Source organism: Pocillopora verrucosa, chromosome 3 (genome assembly GCF_036669915.1).
Source record: "Pocillopora verrucosa isolate sample1 chromosome 3, ASM3666991v2, whole genome shotgun sequence".
NCBI classification, from domain to species: Eukaryota; Metazoa; Cnidaria; class Anthozoa; order Scleractinia; family Pocilloporidae; genus Pocillopora; species Pocillopora verrucosa.
In genome coordinates this window covers 26,611,820-26,630,590 of record NC_089314.1, presented here as the reverse complement: position 1 = coordinate 26,630,590, position 18,771 = coordinate 26,611,820, and the positions used below count along the sequence as shown (strand labels likewise).

General features: G+C 39.0%; 1 protein-coding gene across 1 annotated transcript; it reads right to left on the bottom strand.

The window, feature by feature from the left end:
* Positions 1 to 1,887: 1,887 nt before the first annotated feature.
* Positions 1,888 to 18,742, bottom strand: LOC131772326 (ATP-dependent RNA helicase DDX1-like). Its single transcript, XM_059088225.2, has 31 exons — positions 18,718 to 18,742; positions 18,016 to 18,067; positions 17,832 to 17,895; positions 17,550 to 17,579; positions 17,012 to 17,111; positions 16,542 to 16,589; positions 15,593 to 15,676; positions 15,199 to 15,282; positions 14,521 to 14,670; positions 13,948 to 14,024; positions 13,248 to 13,301; positions 13,027 to 13,090; positions 12,290 to 12,363; positions 11,609 to 11,632; positions 11,280 to 11,332; positions 11,049 to 11,109; positions 10,588 to 10,659; positions 10,262 to 10,288; positions 9,613 to 9,702; positions 8,958 to 9,008; positions 8,477 to 8,551; positions 8,157 to 8,216; positions 7,771 to 7,822; positions 7,547 to 7,693; positions 6,705 to 6,796; positions 6,520 to 6,592; positions 6,345 to 6,417; positions 4,159 to 4,201; positions 3,882 to 3,977; positions 2,863 to 2,983; positions 1,888 to 2,550 (listed from the first exon to the last, which is right to left on the bottom strand). Exons 1-31 carry the CDS (start codon positions 18,734 to 18,736, stop codon positions 2,429 to 2,431), a joined length of 2,232 nt encoding a protein of 743 aa, XP_058944208.2. The 5' UTR covers positions 18,737 to 18,742; the 3' UTR covers positions 1,888 to 2,428.
* Positions 18,743 to 18,771: the final 29 nt, after the last annotated feature.

The following is an 18,771-nucleotide window of genomic DNA, read 5'->3' as shown; positions in this document are numbered from 1 at the left end:
CCTAATTTGAATGTGAAAGGTATTTGCGGAAGTCGAAAGTCTTTATCATTGCGTAACGCCACGCCAGAATATGTTTATGTAAATATCAATCTATGTCACGGTACATTCACGTTTCAGTGTCACGTTTCATTCAAGCTCCCTTGGCATCACTTTTAGTTCAAAAGATACCCAAATTTAGTTCAATACGGGAAAAAAAAGAAGAAATTAGTGGACAGAGAAGAAAAATTAGAAAAGAATGGCGAGAATTGCACTTGTAGAACAAGACTAATAGTCAATTGCGTGACATACTTCACTTCCATGGACGGTCTTTATCGAGCGCTTTCGTGGGAAATTTTGGTGGGAGGACTGTATTATACGGCTTTCAAAACTTTATAATCACTTTTTCCTTCGCCTACATAACTAGGATCGCTTAGCAATATTTTCACAGCAAAATGCAGTGTTTCACAGTATTGAGAATATTAGTTTCGTGGCTAGAGAACTTGAGCGGTTCGTTTTTGAGGCGCGGACTACAACCGGAAGAAGAATAAAACTAACTCTGGCGCACTTTGACGCCAATGTATCGACTGTTAGGTGGTCAGTTTAGCATTTTAAACAACATCGTGCGGACTTAAAACGCGTAATGAGCTAACCTGGGTATTTGTGCCGATAAAAATTATGCAAATAATCAACGGTGAAGTAAAAACTCTGTATAAACATTGTTTTCGATAATGTAGTGATGGTAAACGGAAAATTTGCATTTATCTATTCTCCCACATAGAGGGAGACACAACAGGATTGCAAAATTTAAACATTGTTTAGTCCTAGTGAGCAGAACTCTCGAACAAAATAAACATTTTGTGGTTTGGTTATATTGGGCATTTACGTAAAAAAGAATTAATTAGGTTAGAGACCGGTGAGAGTGTTTGAGAGATAAATGTGGGCACAGGCGCGCTGCAGAATGAACGAGAAATTTAAATATTGTACCAAGCGTTGCTAAGTACAGTATAATGTATTTCCAATTCATTCACAGCCAGCGGAACGTGTGTTTAATCGCCTTAATATGTGAATTAGGATCACGCATTATAGGCCTCTAACACTTCTAAGTTTTCTATACAGAAAATTGCAGGCGGCCACAAAATCGTTATTCTAGGGGCCTTACGCAAACTAGTACGACAGCTGCGTTCAGAACATGGTTAAAATAAGAAACAAGACTGTAAAAGGGTAGAATTACTGCTTGGCCGTTGCGTATAACTTATTTAAATTCCTCAGCTGTCCTCCGCGAAAAATTAATGTGAAATCACTCGATAACAATGCGTAGTCCGAGGGCAGGAACTCCGAAAGGAAATTGTCATCGTTTCTGCCCGGAACTCCACGACACTATCATGTTACACTGGATGCCCAAAAAGGCAGTCAAGGTATCAAACCAGCGGGAAATCTTAGCACAAATGTAAGCGAATTTCTGAATCGATGTTTTCCTCAGAGTCGTCGTCATAACTGTGTAAGGTCCCTAATCATTCAAATTGTGACATTAAAAAGTCAAAACAAGCCCTCGGTGGGACGCTGACTCAAATAAAAGTTATTCAGGTAAATGTGGAGTAAAGTTATCATTCGAAGACAGAGGCGTAGCTGGGGGAGGGGATCCTGGGGTCCCCTCAACCCGCCCTCTTTTAGCCTTTTTTTTAAGAAACAAACTTTCAACACTCAAGTGGCGAAACTGGTGAGTACCTCCGTTTGACATAGTGAGGCCCTCCCCCTTCTAAAAAATCCTGGCTACGCCCTTGAGAGATCATGGTACGTTGGGAAAGGGAAAGGGACTTCATGTTGACACATTCGCAGTAAAGCTTTTTTAGTTGAACATTCAGAGTTTTTTTGCTCATTTGAAAACATGAATGAAGGCAAATGACAGCATCATCCGACAATAACTTTATTTGAATTTTGTTTTCGTACGAATGATACGGAAACGAAACCTCATTCAACCCTTAAATATATAATTTTTCTTAGAGGAAGAAGGCAGTTCTTCATATCATCTTGATTCTAATCGAAACATTTCCATAGGAAGAGAAAGAGTCAGTCTGGCAAGTTTTTTTTGACCAGTAAAACCTGCTTTGCGAGATTCAACACTACGCTATATCACAAGGCCAATGTCAACAGTTTCTCCGCTGTGATCTCAAATCAGACTTCCCAAAGAAATATTTTAAGCTCTATCGATAAAGGGGGGTAGGTTTCCAGATAAACTGTGGTGTATTTGAAGTATTTTAATTTTTTTTAAGTATTTCAAGCTTTGTATGAAATGTCTCTATTTTCCTCTGGTTAATTTCGAGCTGTGCGATTCAAACTTTCCCCAACTTGAACACTCCATGTATTTTTAAGTACAACTGAAGTGGGGAGTACTTCAAGGCAAACACAGTGTATCTCAGGCAGTGTTTCGTAGACTAATCATCAGAGTATCTTAGTGTTTCATCCACTGTTTGTGCTGTAAAGTTAAAAAGGACGTCTGCGCCTTGTACTCCATTTCTGCCAGTTCCCTAACTGAGGGCGCAAGTTCAGCGGTGTGCGACTCAAAGATGAATCCTAGCAAACGAATAGCAACAAATGACATCTTTCTGCATATTTCTTGCGGAAAATTAGTTTCACGTGTGTAGGGATGAAAATTAATATCCAAATCAAAAGCTTCGCTCTTGCTTCGTTTTAAGACAAGAAGCTTTAGACATCGCAGTAATGGCCTATAGTTTGCGGTACCAAGGGAACCACTTGGAATTTTTTTTAACTAAGAAAAATCGCTCTGAGCCCGCGGTGAGAATAAACTGATCTGCTCTCACCCTATAAGCACGTTGAAATTTAAGAACGTGTATTACAAAAGAAATTATTAAAGATGACACTTACCCGCTGCACGGCGTTTCTTGCCGTAAGTTACTTTACCATCAAACTCGTTATGAGGAACTTTCATGTTGGGTTCAATACAAGAGATCGTCTCTTTTAGATGATCCTCCACGTCCGCGAGATACTATGCCGAAGAAAAATAAAAGTGTCTATTAAAACTAAAAAAAAAAGAGATTATCACCCCCAAATGAAATATTACGCCATCCAAGTGAAGGGTTTACCCCTGCTAGCCACCCTAAGGCAATCATCTCAGCTGTGGCAAAGATAGAACGCTATCCCACCCTTAAGTAAATTTCTGTCTCACAAATACCTAAACGAACACTCAAAACTGACACTCGTGTCGATACCAGACTGTTCAGAAAGAGAATTGCCTCGTTAGTAAGAGCGACCGAGAAATGCGCATATATTTTCTTATTCGTTCTTCTACATTTTTTCAAACTTATTGACCTAATACCAACTGCTTTCGGACCAGAGTTTCGGTTCACTGAGCAGGGCTCCAGATTCCTGCTGTGAAAGTTTTACTGACTTCCGGTAATCAATGGTAAAAAATTATAGGTACACAGAATTACAATTGTATAGCGCTTGACTTAATTACAAATGGAGGAGCAGTATGTTGAATAAGGAACTAGTGCAGAGAGACCCACGGGGATGGGTTTGCTCACGGTCTTAGGAAAGAGAACAGGATGGGCGAAAGAGTGACAGAGAAGACCCCTACGAAAATAAGAGAAGACAACAGACACAATTGCATTATGGGCCGGGGTTTGTCCGGATTCTCACAACCAAAATTTAGCCAGTGGCTAGCCGCTCGCCTCATAGTATGAGAGGTTAGATACTCTATGCTCTGCAAATTTCTCAATCGAAGTGACATGTAGTTGGCCTCCTAGCTAGCGTTCCGTCTTTGAGATCATTGATAAGTGCACTACGTCGTCCTGTACAAGTGAAGAGGTCAAAGGCGTCACCCTCTAAGCGGAAATGGTGTAAAACCAAGTTGAGATGTGCGAAAAGACTGTATTAATATTTACCTCTTTCTCGTCGTACCATATTGCACAGCCCCCATGATCCCTAAGCCGTGTGTCAGAGCATCCTTTACCACGATTGGGACAAGTGTGATACCATACCTGGAGAGCACGCGAACAAGGATTCAACAAATAACCTGGTCACAGTCACCAACCCGATCGTGCCCAAATTTTTTGCTACTATTAGTAGAAAAATATGACATAAACTGTCTGCCGATGGCGCACATTTTTAAAAACTAATTCCCATGTTACATGAATAATTCAGTAGCAAGCATATTACTACCTTTTCTTTAACTTCTGAGACTAGTGAAATAGCCAGACCCATCCTACAAGACAAAAAAAAAAGGCTAGGTTCAAGTCTCCATGTTAGAAGTAGCAGAATCAAGGAAAAAAGGTTTACACAGTACGTCAAAACAGTTGGCTCAAAGGTAACTGACTGTCTGCTCGACTGCCTGCCTGACTGCCGGCCTTCGTACCTGACTACCTGCCTGACTGTCGGCCTTCGTACCTGACTACCTGCCTGACTGTCGGCCTTCGTACCTGACTACCTGCCTGACTGTCGGCCTTCGTACCTGACTACCTGCCTGACTGTCGGCCTTCGTACCGGACTACCTGCCTGACTGTCGGCCTTCGTACCCGACTACCTGCCTGACTGTCGGCCTTCGTACCCAACTACCTGCCTGACTGTCGGCCTTCGTACCCGACTACCTGCTTGACTGTCGGCCTTTGTACCCGACTACCTGCCTGACTGTCGGCCTTCATGCCCGACTACCTGCCTGACTGTCGGCCTTCGTGCCCGACTACCTGCCTGACTGTCGGCCTTCATGCCCGACTGACTGCCTGACTGTCGGCCTTCATGCCCAACTACCTGCCTGACTGTCGGCCTTCGTACCCGACTACCTGCCTGACTGTCGGCCTTCGTACCCGACTACCTGCCTGACTGTCGGCCTTCGTACCTGACTACCTGCCTGACTGTCGGCCTTCGTACCTGACTACCTGCCTGACTGTCGGCCTTCGTACCTGACTACCTGCCTGACTGTCGGCCTTCGTACCCAACTACCTGCCTGACTGTCGGCCTTCGTGCCCGACTACCTGCCTGACTGTCGGCCTTCGTGCCCGACTACCTGCCTGACTGTCGGCCTTCGTGCCCGACTACCTGCCTGACTGTCGGCCTTCGTGCCCGACTGACTGCCTGACTGTCGGCCTTCGTGCCCGACTACCTGCCTGACTGTCGGCCTTCGTACCCGACTACCTGCCTGACTGTCGGCCTTCGTACCTGACTACCTGCCTGACTGTCGGCCTTCGTACCTGACTATCTGCCTGACTGTCGGCCTTCGTACCTGACTACCTGCCTGACTGTCGGCCTTCGTACCTGACTACCTGCCTGACTGTCGGCCTTCGTACCTGACTACCTGCCTGACTGTCGGCCTTAGTACCTGACTACCTGCCTGACTGTCGGCCTTCGTACCTGACTACCTGCCTGACTGTCGGCCTTCGTACCTGACTACCTGCCTGACTGTCGGCCTTCGTACCCGACTACCTGCCTGACTGTTGGCCTTCGTGCCCGACTACCTGCCTGACTGTTGGCCTTCGTGCCCGACTACCTGCCTGACTGTCGGCCTTCGTGCCTGACTGACTGCCTGACTGTCGGCCTTCGTGCCCGACTACCTGCCTGACTGTCGGCCTTCGTACCTGACTACCTGCCTGACTGTCGGCCTTCGTACCTGACTACCTGCCTGACTGTCGGCCTTCGTACCTGACTACCTGCCTGACTGTCGGCCTTAGTACCTGACTACCTGCCTGACTGTCGGCCTTCGTGCCCGACTGACTGCCTGACTGTCGGCCTTCGTGCCCGACTACCTGCCTGACTGTCGGCCTTCGTACCCGACTACCTGCCTGACTGTCGGCCTTCGTACCTGACTACCTGCCTGACTGTTGGCCTTCGTACCTGACTACCTGCCTGACTGTCGGCCTTCGTACCTGACTACCTGCCTGACTGTCGGCCTTCGTACCTGACTACCTGCCTGACTGTCGGCCTTCGTACCTGACTACCTGCCTGACTGTCGGCCTTCGTACCTGACTACCTGCCTGACTGTCGGCCTTCGTGCCCGACTGACTGCCTGACTACTTACCTAATTAGCTGACTTACTGACTGATCGGCTCATGTAAGGATGGACAAGTCTTCACTAGTGGGAGGAAAACAAGCAGCGGAGATAAACTGGAAACAGTACGGATTTGAACCTTAGACTGCGATTAAACCCCTTGAACCACAAAGCTGTACCGCCTTCACACCATATCTGTTCATAACAGATTCATCTTAACTGTTCTGAGCGCTCTAATTCCATCAGCACTATCCCCTTCTTTCCCAGTTCGTCTCTAACTGGGAGGTAATAGGCACGAAGCCTGATATCGAATGCAAGAGATGTTTCCAACCGATTGTTAGTCTTAACTTACTTAGTTTTAACTTACCTTTGTGCTCTTCCTACTCTTCCAATTCTATGCACGTAGTTTTGTTTATCGTCTGGAAATGTCACATTCACGACTGACAGAAGAGACAAAAACAAACAAATAAACAAACCAAGAACAACATGACAAAAACAACAAAATAGAGGTATTTAGAATTGATGGGACATTATATTCTTACCAAAAGGTACACCAGATACATCGATACCCCTCGCTGCCACGTCAGTGCAGATAAGGAATCTTGCCTCGCCATCCTACGCGTAAAAAGTAATTAAAAATTCAAATACGCCATACCCAATGGCCCTTTAATTGAGGAATCCAAAAAATCAACTCTGTATTTCATCTTTTCTAATCGGCTTCTGTTACCTTGAACGACTCTAAGTTTGCCTTTCTTTCCTTTGGAGGTCGGTCACTATGGAGACACACACATGAATACTCGTTGACCATGGCATTTGGACCTGAGTAAGAATGGAGAGACTCGGTAAGCAAGACGCTGAAACAACCTCTTGTCAAACAACAACAACAACAACTTTTTTGTGCTTAAAAATAACATCAACAACAAGCCTTTTTCAGGCGAAGAAAGAGTCGAAGAGTCGAGAAAAGAGAAGGGGATTGGGAACGGGTCGTGATTATCTCCCTCCTATTTCACTTTGTGTTGCAGTTATACCCCCTGTGCTGACTAAACGCCTGGAACAGGCTTCACAGAAAAACGAATCAAAACTTGAGCTTTCAAGGAAAAAACCACAGTAACTCTAAAATCATAGCAAAATAATTAGTTACCACGCTGTCAATGTCTACACAACAACGATACGTAAAAAGCTGGGGTTTCAATAACTTTTTCCATAGGCTGCTGTCAATTGTTTAACCCTCTAACTCCCATGAGTGACCAAGATAGAATTTCTCCTTACAATATCAAGCAGACAAGTGAAGAGAATGAAGAAAAATATCAATAAGGGGATTACAAGTTGATCCAATACCAAATTCTCCAAATTAACATCACAAGAGTCGTACGGCAGACAGTAAGGAGAATTACTAATGAGATCTTGAGAGTTAAAGAGTTAATAGGCAGCTGTGCGTGCAAAAACTGAGGGGGGGGGGGGGCTTAAGGCATAACCCGACAGACGGAGGTAAGGAGTAAAATAGGTAACACAGCGGTCAAACTCTACGCATGCACGAGAGTTTGAAATAAATAAAAGGAATTCACTCACCTCCGCCCAAGTCTATCAAATATCTTTCCACATTATCACAATCCAGTTTTGTGCGACAGAAAATAATGGCCTGGTCCATTTTATGTTCCTGGATAGCTTTAACGAGGTAACCAACCTTCAAAATCTTCACTGCTTCAGACAAGGATTCTGAAAGAAGAAAATTGCTCATAATTTACAAAGTTACATCGTTCAATTCCTACACGGAAATTTTATAATGCTCTTGCCTTGGCTCTGACTGCCTGACTTTGTTTTGTCCTCTGCATGAACTCCATCAGTCTGTAAGAGCAAGACAGTTTAAGTATAAAGTAAATATGAAAGCAGGAGAAACACCTCATTTCTAGGCGCGTGGGAACTTAAGTTTTGTATACGTGTGTGTGGTGGACCGTACAGCCCACGTGGCCATAGGTCGGACCTAATTTAAACTTCTAGCAAAAATGAATGAAACAGAGTAAAGACACTTTTGACAACTTAAATTGTTTTCCTCTGAAATTTCAGTACAGACTTTAGACATGCACACGGACAGACGTAGAATTATAACTTTTGCTAAGAAATAGAAGCTACAAGTCAGCACTAGTGGATAAGGTCTCAGTAAAAATCTTACATAACAAACCTTAACCGCAGATTTGAGTTGTTGCCATGAAGTGTCCACCCTTGGATCCACACGACAGAACTGAAAAAAAAAGCAGGAAAATAACAGAAGATCTGAGCCTCTTCATCCCTTAATTTCCAAAAATTACCTCTATTCCACTTGCGTTTCGTGAACACCGTCACGTAGACCATTCTCCTTTGCAGCCGTTCTCTGGGATGTCACGTAACGCTCACTCCAAGAGCGGGGTGAACTTGCGTGACATCCAAAAAACGAACAAGAATGAGAAATTTCCCAAAATAAAGAGCATTGTTATTAAATGAGCCCTGTTCTTAGTTATTTACCACATGATGAACAGTCTCTGGAACAGCATCCTTTCCTTTGAGGTCCACCCAGGTTGGAAAATGCATAATTTTATCCTGAGGGAGAAAATTATATTTCAGTATGAAGAGCAAACATGACGGTAAGCGTAGCTTTTCATACGAGCCACCAATTACGACATAACTTGATCGACTTCAGCAAGCTGTCATTGCATCATTTTAAATTCAATTGTACTTAGGACATTTTAGAACCTTCAAGAACTGGTACTCAGGTGGAGGCATTTAGGAAATATAGACGCTCAGTATCTGCCAAAGAATGCCGTCAGGGGAGGAGCGCGGGTGCATTTTATATTCAGCGGCTTGTTATCGAGGTGAGGATAAGTGAAAAAATCAATTTTTTCATCAACCTAAAGTTATAACTACGATAGCTGGAAAATTAAATGAGGAAAAACTTCCACGTAAAACTGAGAGGTAAATTGAATGAAAAGAAGAGAAAAGTACTTACAGCTAACTTTTTCACCTCTATAGAATGAAGGGTTGCCGAACACACGATCATCTGTCAAACAAAATGGAACAAGTACTATCATTTTAGCACGCAGCGGAAAACAACCCCTGAGATAGAAATAAAATTTCTACGAAAGAAATTTTTAATTCCTCATTGGCTGACCAGAGTGCGTTTATGACCTATGACGTACGATTTCAATGCGTTAATTACTTACAATACTTTTACCTCTCTTTTCGTACATTCCATGCTCTTTGAAGGATAATGTTATGTTTAGACAATCTTATATTTACTTTGAACGCTTATTCCAACTTGGAATCCATCGCTGTTTAAACAGCAGCTATTGATAAACGAAAACTTTTCGCCGATGCTGTCCTTGTTTCTTATTAAAAAATCCCCCTATTTTAATGGACAGCAATCAGTTTTGTTACCGTGTTGAAAAAAGAAAAAGCCTCTCATTTTTTCATTGAGTCACATATAAATAAACTCGCTCTTTTCAGAATGGAGTTGCAGTTCTTCTTACTGCAATAGGCTGAGCCTCGTGTAGTAATTGAATCCATCATACATTCATCAGCCAGCAAATGTTTTTTTTTCCTTCTACAATTCTCACTTCTGTCAAAATAAGAACTGAAAGTAGGCAGAGGAGTAGATAATGTACCTGTAATCGTTTACCGTCAGGGCTTCTTTTAGGAATCTTGTTAAAGATTCTCATGATTAGCTCTTGATTTCCCTGTGCTAGTAAACCATCCTGATCAAAATAAAGGGAAACCGACATTACGAGGCCACGCGTCATTAAGCAAGACTTTTATTCCTTTTTAGTCTATTTAACTCCCATAAGTGTCCAAGACAGAATTTCTCCTTACAATATCAGTACAATATCAAGCACACAGGTGATCAGAAAAAAGGAGAAATATCAAAAGGGGGAATATTAGTTGATCCAATATCAAGTTCTCTACAGTAACATCATAAGAATTGTGTGGGAGACAGAAAGGAGTATTACCAGTGAAAACTTGGGAGTGAAAGGGTGAACACCATTTGAAGTATCATTTTAAAAAAAATATTTTAATAAACAAAAGAACCAATGGATGTAGACTCAAATCAAGAACAGGCGAAAGTTTGGAAGATTCTGAACAAGGTAATGAATAAATGAATGAAGAGCGATTAAAGGAAAAAAGAAAAGAGATGAAAGATAAAAAAAGAAAAGAAAGGGGCAAAAGGGAAATGAATGATTGAGTCTAGAGGAAAACAAAATAGAGAGAAAGAAAGAAATAATGAAGGAATGAGTGACTATATACATATATGCTTACCGCCTCATCTAAAATGAAAAAGCGAACCTGAAAAGGAATTTAAACAGATATTGTTAACAACTCACACATTGGAAAAATACCTTTTAGTCGAACGAAGTACAAGGGATAAGGATCGGCTAAGATTTAACGTGAAGAATTGTAATTGATTCTCACAAGTTTTATCGTGCCACCCTAATTACAGAATTGGTGTATAGCCAAGGAAGTTTTTCATCAGAAAAAGTAAAAAGATTCTTTCCATAGGTTACTCCTGAAGAGGACTATATAATGCAGTAGATGTAAAAGGTAAAAACAAAATATTTCTCCAGTAAAGAGGTGGGTATGTTTACCTGAGAAAGGCTAACTTTATTAGTTGAAATAAAATCATCAAGCTTTCCTGGTGTTCCAGTCAAGATGTCCACCTTCAGTTCAAGTAAGAAATAAAACAAGAAGATGGCATAAGGCAGGTGAAAATACCTTACAAGGGTTACTAAAAGTGCTCCTTCTCAGGAGAAGACTTTAAATTTGCAAAAGTAATCCTAGAATGCTTTGATATTGCTTTTGTTTTACTTTGCTACATGATTGATCCAGAGACCTTGTGCTGCACTTTCAACCAATCAGATACAAAACTATGTCCACATGACTTTGTCATTAATCTTTTCCCATTCACATGTATTTGCTTGAATTCTCATTGGCTCCATGTGATATTTTTTCCTTTGTTTTGATTGGCTGTTGAAAGAAAGAATGACCACTACTCTTGGCTGTTGTGGTAATTTGGTTTTACTTTACAAAGTAATCGGTGCACTCTTACCCCCTCATTCAGTGTCTGAATTTGCATCTTTATATTCTCTCCTCCAATTAAAAGCACCTCTCTGCAAATAGTTTGATATATCAGTCAGATAGTCCAATAGTGTCTGACTGCAGTACTATTCGTGGTCAGAATAACTAAAAGTTACAAGAATTGCTAGTTTTTCCAGCAGTAATACAACATCACAAGGCATTTCATCAAAACAGATATATAAAAATTAACAGGGAAGCCTACTTGACTTGTGGTGTTGGTAAGTGCTTCCTGAAAAGTGATATCTGATCATGGGTCTAAACAGATAACACAAATGTATTAATTATGAGTTTCCATCTGCAAGAATCTATGCTCCTTAACAATGCACAGAGACAAAAGTTTACAATCCTTTTAATTACTCTGATAGTAAATCATGAATGCACACACTGATGAAGTGAGATGAACTTAACCCTCATTCAAGGTGAATAGTTTTCCCTGAACATTTCTAATGTTATAATTATCATTGAATAAAAACTTTATTGGAACAAAACTTCTTTTAAAGGAAATGAATGACCATGATCAACTATACACACCTGCTGAGCTAATTCTCTTGATGGCTAATGAGGAGAAGGAAGAGAAGACAATTAACTTGAAAAAAGGATAAGTCCATGATAATAATTGTGTTCTCTCTAAGAATTCTTAGATTTGATTCTGTTGCTTTGCAGCCAAGTTTATTAATTCTACATGTTTTTCTGGCATGGATAGCATTTGCAAACCAAGCAAAGATTTAAAGAAAGACAACTTGTTCCAAGCTGATGTACCATTACTCATATTCTTTGCATTATTAGTCATAAATAATTATCCATATTAATTGATAATGAAAGAGGAATAAATTAAGGAAGAGCAAGAAATAGGGCAGGCTAAAGGAACCTTTTTGCATCACTTCTTTTGACTTTGCTTCAGAGAGATTATTAAATCATATTTTAAGAAATTTATCTGTGATTGTCCAAATTTGCCAATAATTGCAATCCAACCTGCTCCCACCCCAATCATCCCAATTCTTATTTGGTTCATCCTTTCCATTTTTTTGTTTTTTCTTTCTCATCAAACTAAAATCCCATGGTTTGCTTAATGCTATCATAAAGATTATTACATGTCACAATGTAGTGTCTTTGAGGGAGATTGGGAGAGGTTTCAAGTGGTCCTCTTGCACATGTTCTCAGTGTTCACTAATCAAGGTGGAGGCAAACAAGGACAGCAGTGAGTACAGTTACCTCCATTATAATAGCTGATGGACTACACTTGTTATTAAACTTGCCAGGTTTGGTCTTTCCTGAGGCTGATGCACCTTTTATCAAAAACAAAAATGTGTACAAATCAAATATTTTTCAAGTTTAGAAACTGCAATTGAACACCAGCCAGCAAGCTAACCCTGAGCCTTGTATTCCAAACAGAATTTATTCTGCAAATAAACTGTGAAATCTAGAAAAGCCTGAGCATCAAAAATGTTTCTGGAATGTGACTTAATTGTTCTTGAAATTCAAAACAAGCTGATTAGCCAGGAAAAAGTTTAACTGTATGCAATCATGCTAATTTTTCCTTGTTTCTGTTCTTTATTTCATTTCCTGATTCCCAATGTACATACTGGATATATTTCAGGTATTAATGGTTTTCAGAGTTCAACAAGCCTTTTCAGCCAAATTTCCAGTTAAAATCCAAAACAGAATCCCACAGGATTGTGTAAGATTTCTCTAAGGCCACATAATTTTAATATCTTTAATTAAGTAGTAATTACATAGAATTATGACTCTGGGCACGTCTCGTATTTGTCTCCAGGTTACTATACAGCATCTATTGTTGAATTTTGAGTTTTCGGAAGGGTTATGAAATTCTTTAGTATCTTGACTCATGGAAAGAAGCAATTTTACATACATACTATTAAAATGGTGGAGACAAAAATGCCTTTTTGTCTGAAGTCTCCCTCTCTTTTCAAAAACTTAAGACCACATACCTCCATTGATGTTTGAGGCACTCACAGCACTAGGTGATGCCTTGGACAGTCCTACATATCCACCCTGGAATAAATGTCAGAGTAACAGACTATTGTTGTAGATAAAAGATTCCTGTCTGGATACTTGTCAGTTTAAATCTGACATTTCTCTCTATTATGGCCTAACAGTTTGGCATTGAAATTCTTCTTAACAAGTTAAAGCTAATGTAAAAGGGACTTACTCTGGGAGGGAATTTAAATGGAGAATCACCAAAGTTGAATAAGAGCTCTGCATTCTGCAAAGCAAAGAAAATGTTTTTATGGTTCAACAACAAATCCAACAACAACAATATTTTTTTCTTGACATACACTTTTTTTCAACTGGTCTGACCAAAAGAAAGTCATTGTTAGTCTAGGTAGGCAAGTCCAGGTCAAAATCTAATAAAAAAGGGTCTTTTCATAAATATGTGACAATAAGAACACAGTGAGTTAATAAGTAACATTGGGAAGGTGGGAAAGTATGAGAGAATACTCACACTTACAGGTAGAATTGAATGCAGGAATTGAGAGGTTATCAGATCGATAAAATTAAAGATATCCAGTGAACACTTTCATACGGACACCAATCTTGTATGTTCTTGTTCAGTTAAATATAAAGCACAAACAATATATTAACCCCATAACTCCCAAGATCTGATTGTTAATTCTTCTGTCTAGCTGCTACACATTTCCTTGTAAATTAGTTATGAGAACATGGTGCTAGATCAAGATGGTACTTCTACCTGATAAGTTTGAATATTCCCATTACTTGTTTGCTGAAAAATGTATGGATGTTGTAGGGAGAAGTGCCATGTTCATCACTTCTGGGAGTCAAAGGGTTAAGAATGACCAGTCATATGATCTTGATATTCATGAGGAGTAGAGTTTCATTTATTCAGTTACCTTTAACACAACTGCAGCAAAGAATGTGCTTCCTTGAAGATTTTGACTAATTTCAAATGCCTTGCCAAAATCCACACCTGCCAGAATAAAAAAAATAAATAAAAATTAATAACGGATTAAAATAAATTGCAACTAAATCATATGCTTAAGAATCAATATATTGTAAACACAATGAATAACTTGGAAAACTCGCAGCTAAGCTGCAGGCAGAATTTGTTTAGCAACACTCTCTTGAAACAAGTCATAATTTATACAGTGCTGCCCAAAAGTGTACTCAACACTTGGCAGTTAACCCAGCCTGTACCTCCCAAGATCTCATAAGTAATTCTCCTTACTGTCTGCCAAACAATTCTCCTTTTGCTAGTTTGGAGAATTTGGTATCGGATCAATTGGTCATCCCATAATTTACATTTTTCCCTATTCTCATAACTTGCATGCATGATATTATATAGATATAGTAAGGAGAAATTATGTCTTGGCGACTCAGGGGAGTTATTAACTCATCAACTGTTCCACTTTTAACCACCTCTTAACTCTCATTTAATAAAAAATGAAAAAAGAATAAAAAAGTACCATTTTTGCTAAATTTCACAAAACCACTGTCAAGATTAATATAGCATCCAATTGTGTCCTCAATTCCAAATGGTTCCCCATAAGTGTCAAATTGCCTTCCAAATGACTTCTTCCCAGTGCCTCCAAATCCATACCCCTGTTTGTCAGTCCCTGGATACCAAAAAAAGAGAAAAAAAGATGAGAAGGAATTTACAACTTCATTTCTAGAAAAGGTTGAAATACTAAGTGAGCAAGATTTTGGAAAAATGTGAGCTGTTAACTATCTACATGTGAGGTCAACTTACATTGAAGAAATCCCCAACTGTAATATTAACTAAAATAAAATAAGCACCTGATTTAAAAGTGGCGCACCCACATATTAGTTCTTAGTCCACTCATTCCAAGTGGAAGATTACTTTATAGTGTTGGTTTTTGTTGAGGAATAGAAAAAAAACAGAGAATTTGAAGTAAAACCCCAGATACAAGAGCAAGGAAAAACATCAAACATTATCCCACACTCAAGTAAAATCAAATCTGGAAATGAAAACCAGGCCTCAGAGATGGGAATCAAGTGATCATATCACTTTATAACCCTTCTACCCATTTCCATGATGATATGAAGCTCCAAAATGTACTTCATTCATTCTAACAATATCATTATAATAACTTAATAACTCATTCAATTAACAGTCATCGTACCAAGATCTAGTGAAGCCAAGTCTGTTGCCCATCCCACTCGACAGAGTCCTTCATCTGTGACAATTGCTTCATAATAATACATTCCTGAGAAGATAGAAAACTGCAACAGTTAATTTCATGAGATGGCAGATTTTCAGAAAATCATCCTCCAATTCAAATTAACACATTTAAAGATAAATGCCAACTATCACAAGAAAGAACTGAAAGATCATTTCTTGAAGTATCTCAAAAACCTTACATACATGTATGTTTGCAACTTTCCTTAAATAACTGAAAAGGGTCACTAAAAACAGGAAAAGTTTTATTTGTTTGTAACTTCCTAATTTGTTTAAACAGCTTTTATTTGAGAAAAAAATCAGCTCATCTTTATCAAATTATCAGCTTCCCTACAAACCCTTGTTCACTCCCAAAGTAGAACGGCACCCTTGCCACTTATAATGATTGCGACTCTGACACAGATAACCTTTGGCATCAATCGCTACAAAAAAATCAAACTACAGGAGTTAGGAAAAGGTCTTGAAATTGGTTAACTTTGTTTAGTATCAGGTGACCACAATGGACTTCAAAAGTTGCCATCAGATGACACTTAGTCAACCTTCCTGAACTTCAAACAGAAAAAGAAATTGTTTTTCTTGCCAGTTTATACAGCCTGACAGCAGCCCTTTAAATCAAGATTATACTTCACTTAAGTAAATTAATATTAAGTATCATTACCTCTATCTAATGACTGCTCTTTAACATTTTACAACCTAGTTTCAGAATGCATTTTCTCCATATCATTCTTTATACGTTTCCTAAGATGGTAACAATGAGAGTTTGTCTTACAATCAAGAGCTTCTTTAGCTGGTGATCATTTCCTTTATTCTTGTGACCTTGATGTGTGATTCAAGGGTAATATTGTAAGGAGAAATTAGATCCTAGTCACTCTTAGGGGTTAAAGGATTAACATTTATTTCAAAACATTAAGTAAATTAATCTTAAATGTGTTGTAAGCACTTAACCCTTTAACACCCATGAGTTTCTAAGACAAAAATTCTCTTTACCATATGAACACAATATCAAGCAGAAAAAAAGATGAGAATAAACTTTAGGAAAAATATCAATTTGGGGATTACATCAGTGGTAGATGATCCAATAAAAATTCTTCTATCTAACATTAAAAGAACTATATGGCAGACAGCAAGGAGAATTATTAATGAGATCTTAGGAGTGTATGTAATTAAGCAATGTCTGAAGTCTCTATGAACTAAACATAAAAGCTTGGGATATTCCCTGGAACAAATTCATCAGGTAAAGCTTCAGATATTCCCTGGCACAAATTCATCAGGTTGATGGGTACTCACCAAAGTCCTGATCTCGATCAAATACATTCATTTTGAACTTAGTTGGCACTGTTAAAGATGGAAAAACAAATTACTCGCAAAATAACATGTGAAGTCAGAAAATCTCAGTCAGTATGTATATACACATATTGCCAGTCATAGCAATTATGGTAGGTCATAAGATTGAAAATAGTATTTTAGCGTTTTAACAATTTTGAGAATTTTGTCAATTTTAGCTTCATGTTGGTGCATTAGATCATATCCACATGTATTTGGCTCCCTGTCATCTTTTAAAGAATGATCTATTTGTTTACTGTGAGGTGAAGAATCAAGTAAAAAATTCTTCCGCTTAATTAGAAAATTTCATAACTGTGATTGGTTATTCTAGTGTCTCTACAAAATATACCACAAAATAGCCACTGTTTGTTATTCTTAGTCTAAATAATGTTGGCTTATCCTTGTTAGATGTTTGCTGAGTGTTGAGTCCATACCATCTGATGGCGCAGTAGATGTGGGTCTGGAGCTCTTCCGGCCAGTTAGTGCCTCTCTTATTGTCTCATGTACAATCTGAATCACAGGTAAAGAAAATGCCTAGAAGAAAATCAGAGGTGTATAACTTTCATGCATCCACTATTTCAAGTAATTAATTATGACATAAAAAGTAGCCTTTGTCTTAACCACTGAACTGAAAAAGAAATTTGTCAGTTTAAAAAGAAAAACATAAGAGAAGCTTAATATGCTTAGATGTGATCAGAATGGCTTAAAATTGGAAATACCAAGAAGGATCAAAAACAAAAAAATCAACTTTGAAAATCTGGCCACAATTTTTCAAGATACACAAACTGACACTGGTGAGAAATGATGACAATATTCTCACCAAACCCATTTTGTTCAAGTAAAAGAAGCTGGCTCTTAAGTATATTGTTCAGCAAGGAAATCAATAACCCTTTCAAAGCTCATTTGAAATTTTATACCAAGCATTTTCTGATGAATATCTAAAAAGCTTTATTAGAAAAAGTGAACTCATACTCCAGTTTTTCCACGTCCAGTTTCTGCTGCCTGCAAAGAAAGCAAAGTGTATATGGAGGTCCACATTGAACAATACATTGAGCAATTTAAATAAATAAAAACAGCAACAGCCTTTAGAGATTCAAGACCAGTTTGATATGGAGCTAATAATTACTCTGCAAGAAATAGAGAAGTCTACACCCCTGGATATTAATTTTTGTCAAGTATTTTGACAGGTTGGTTAAAATCAGTAAATCACACACACAAAAATCAGACAATAGAGTTAAGCGTTGTTCTTCTCACCATAAGAACATCTCCACCTCCAAGAATGAGAGGAATGGCTTCAGCCTGTACATCTGTTGGAAGACTAGACAGTAAAGAAAAGTTTTATTATATCAGTACAAAGTTAACCATGATGTGAATGAAAACTTGCAGAATATCTCAAGTTCAAAATTCTCATGAAATCATGAGATTATTGTATACTTACAGCCATTCCATGTCCTCAACTGCCTTGCAAATTTCAGGCAGTAAGCCAAACTCTACAAAAAAAGGAAAATAAATGATGCCTGTTGACATGGTGGGGAAACACTCCAGCGAGCTATGACTGAGATACCCTTGCTTAAAACGATTGGAAAGCATGAAACACCCCCATTCTTATTTAAAAGTTTTTGGCATTTAAAGCTGACACTGCGACATGAAATGTGTGTCAGCTTGAAAAATAATAATAAAAAAAAAACAAAAAAAAAAACAATTCCAAACGAGTAAAGATAATCTAGGACACCGGTCTGTTTAATTTTGCAATAAATGGCATATATATGATATATACTCATTATGTTGGAACAGAAATTTATGAAAATGTGGCGGACAAAGGGTCACCCCTTTTCTCCATCCACGAAGTGAAGCCTTAAATATAGAGCGGATTGAATTATTCATGGCTATGAATGAAGACGTCTAGATCACTGATAATCCAATAATTTTTACGAGAATTTTCTTGTATGGCTCACATGATGGCCCAGTTGCAAACAAGTTACACGTGTTCCAAAACAAATCAAATGAATGTATACCATCGCAAAACTTCTATTTCGACAAACAAAAGTATGGTGTTTACAAAGAGAGCCCGTAATTTTAGAGTCCAAGGGGTTATACTGCACACAACAACCCTGTTGTTACCTGAAACTCTTCGACTTACCTGAAAAGTGACCTGCCATTTTGATTTTACCACGTTTAACAGAGAGAGACTAGA

What these genes read in the sequence shown, in the direction of transcription:
- LOC131772326 (XM_059088225.2), bottom strand. An exon ending in CTTGGCTTCACTAGATCTTG is followed by an intron (nt 14,671 to 15,198) that starts GTACGATGACTG and finishes TTTGGTATCCAG; the next exon opens with GGACTGACAAACAGGGGTAT. An exon ending in CATCAGCTATTATAATGGAG is followed by an intron (nt 11,633 to 12,289) that starts GTAACTGTACTC and finishes TCTCCTCATTAG; the next exon opens with CCATCAAGAGAATTAGCTCA.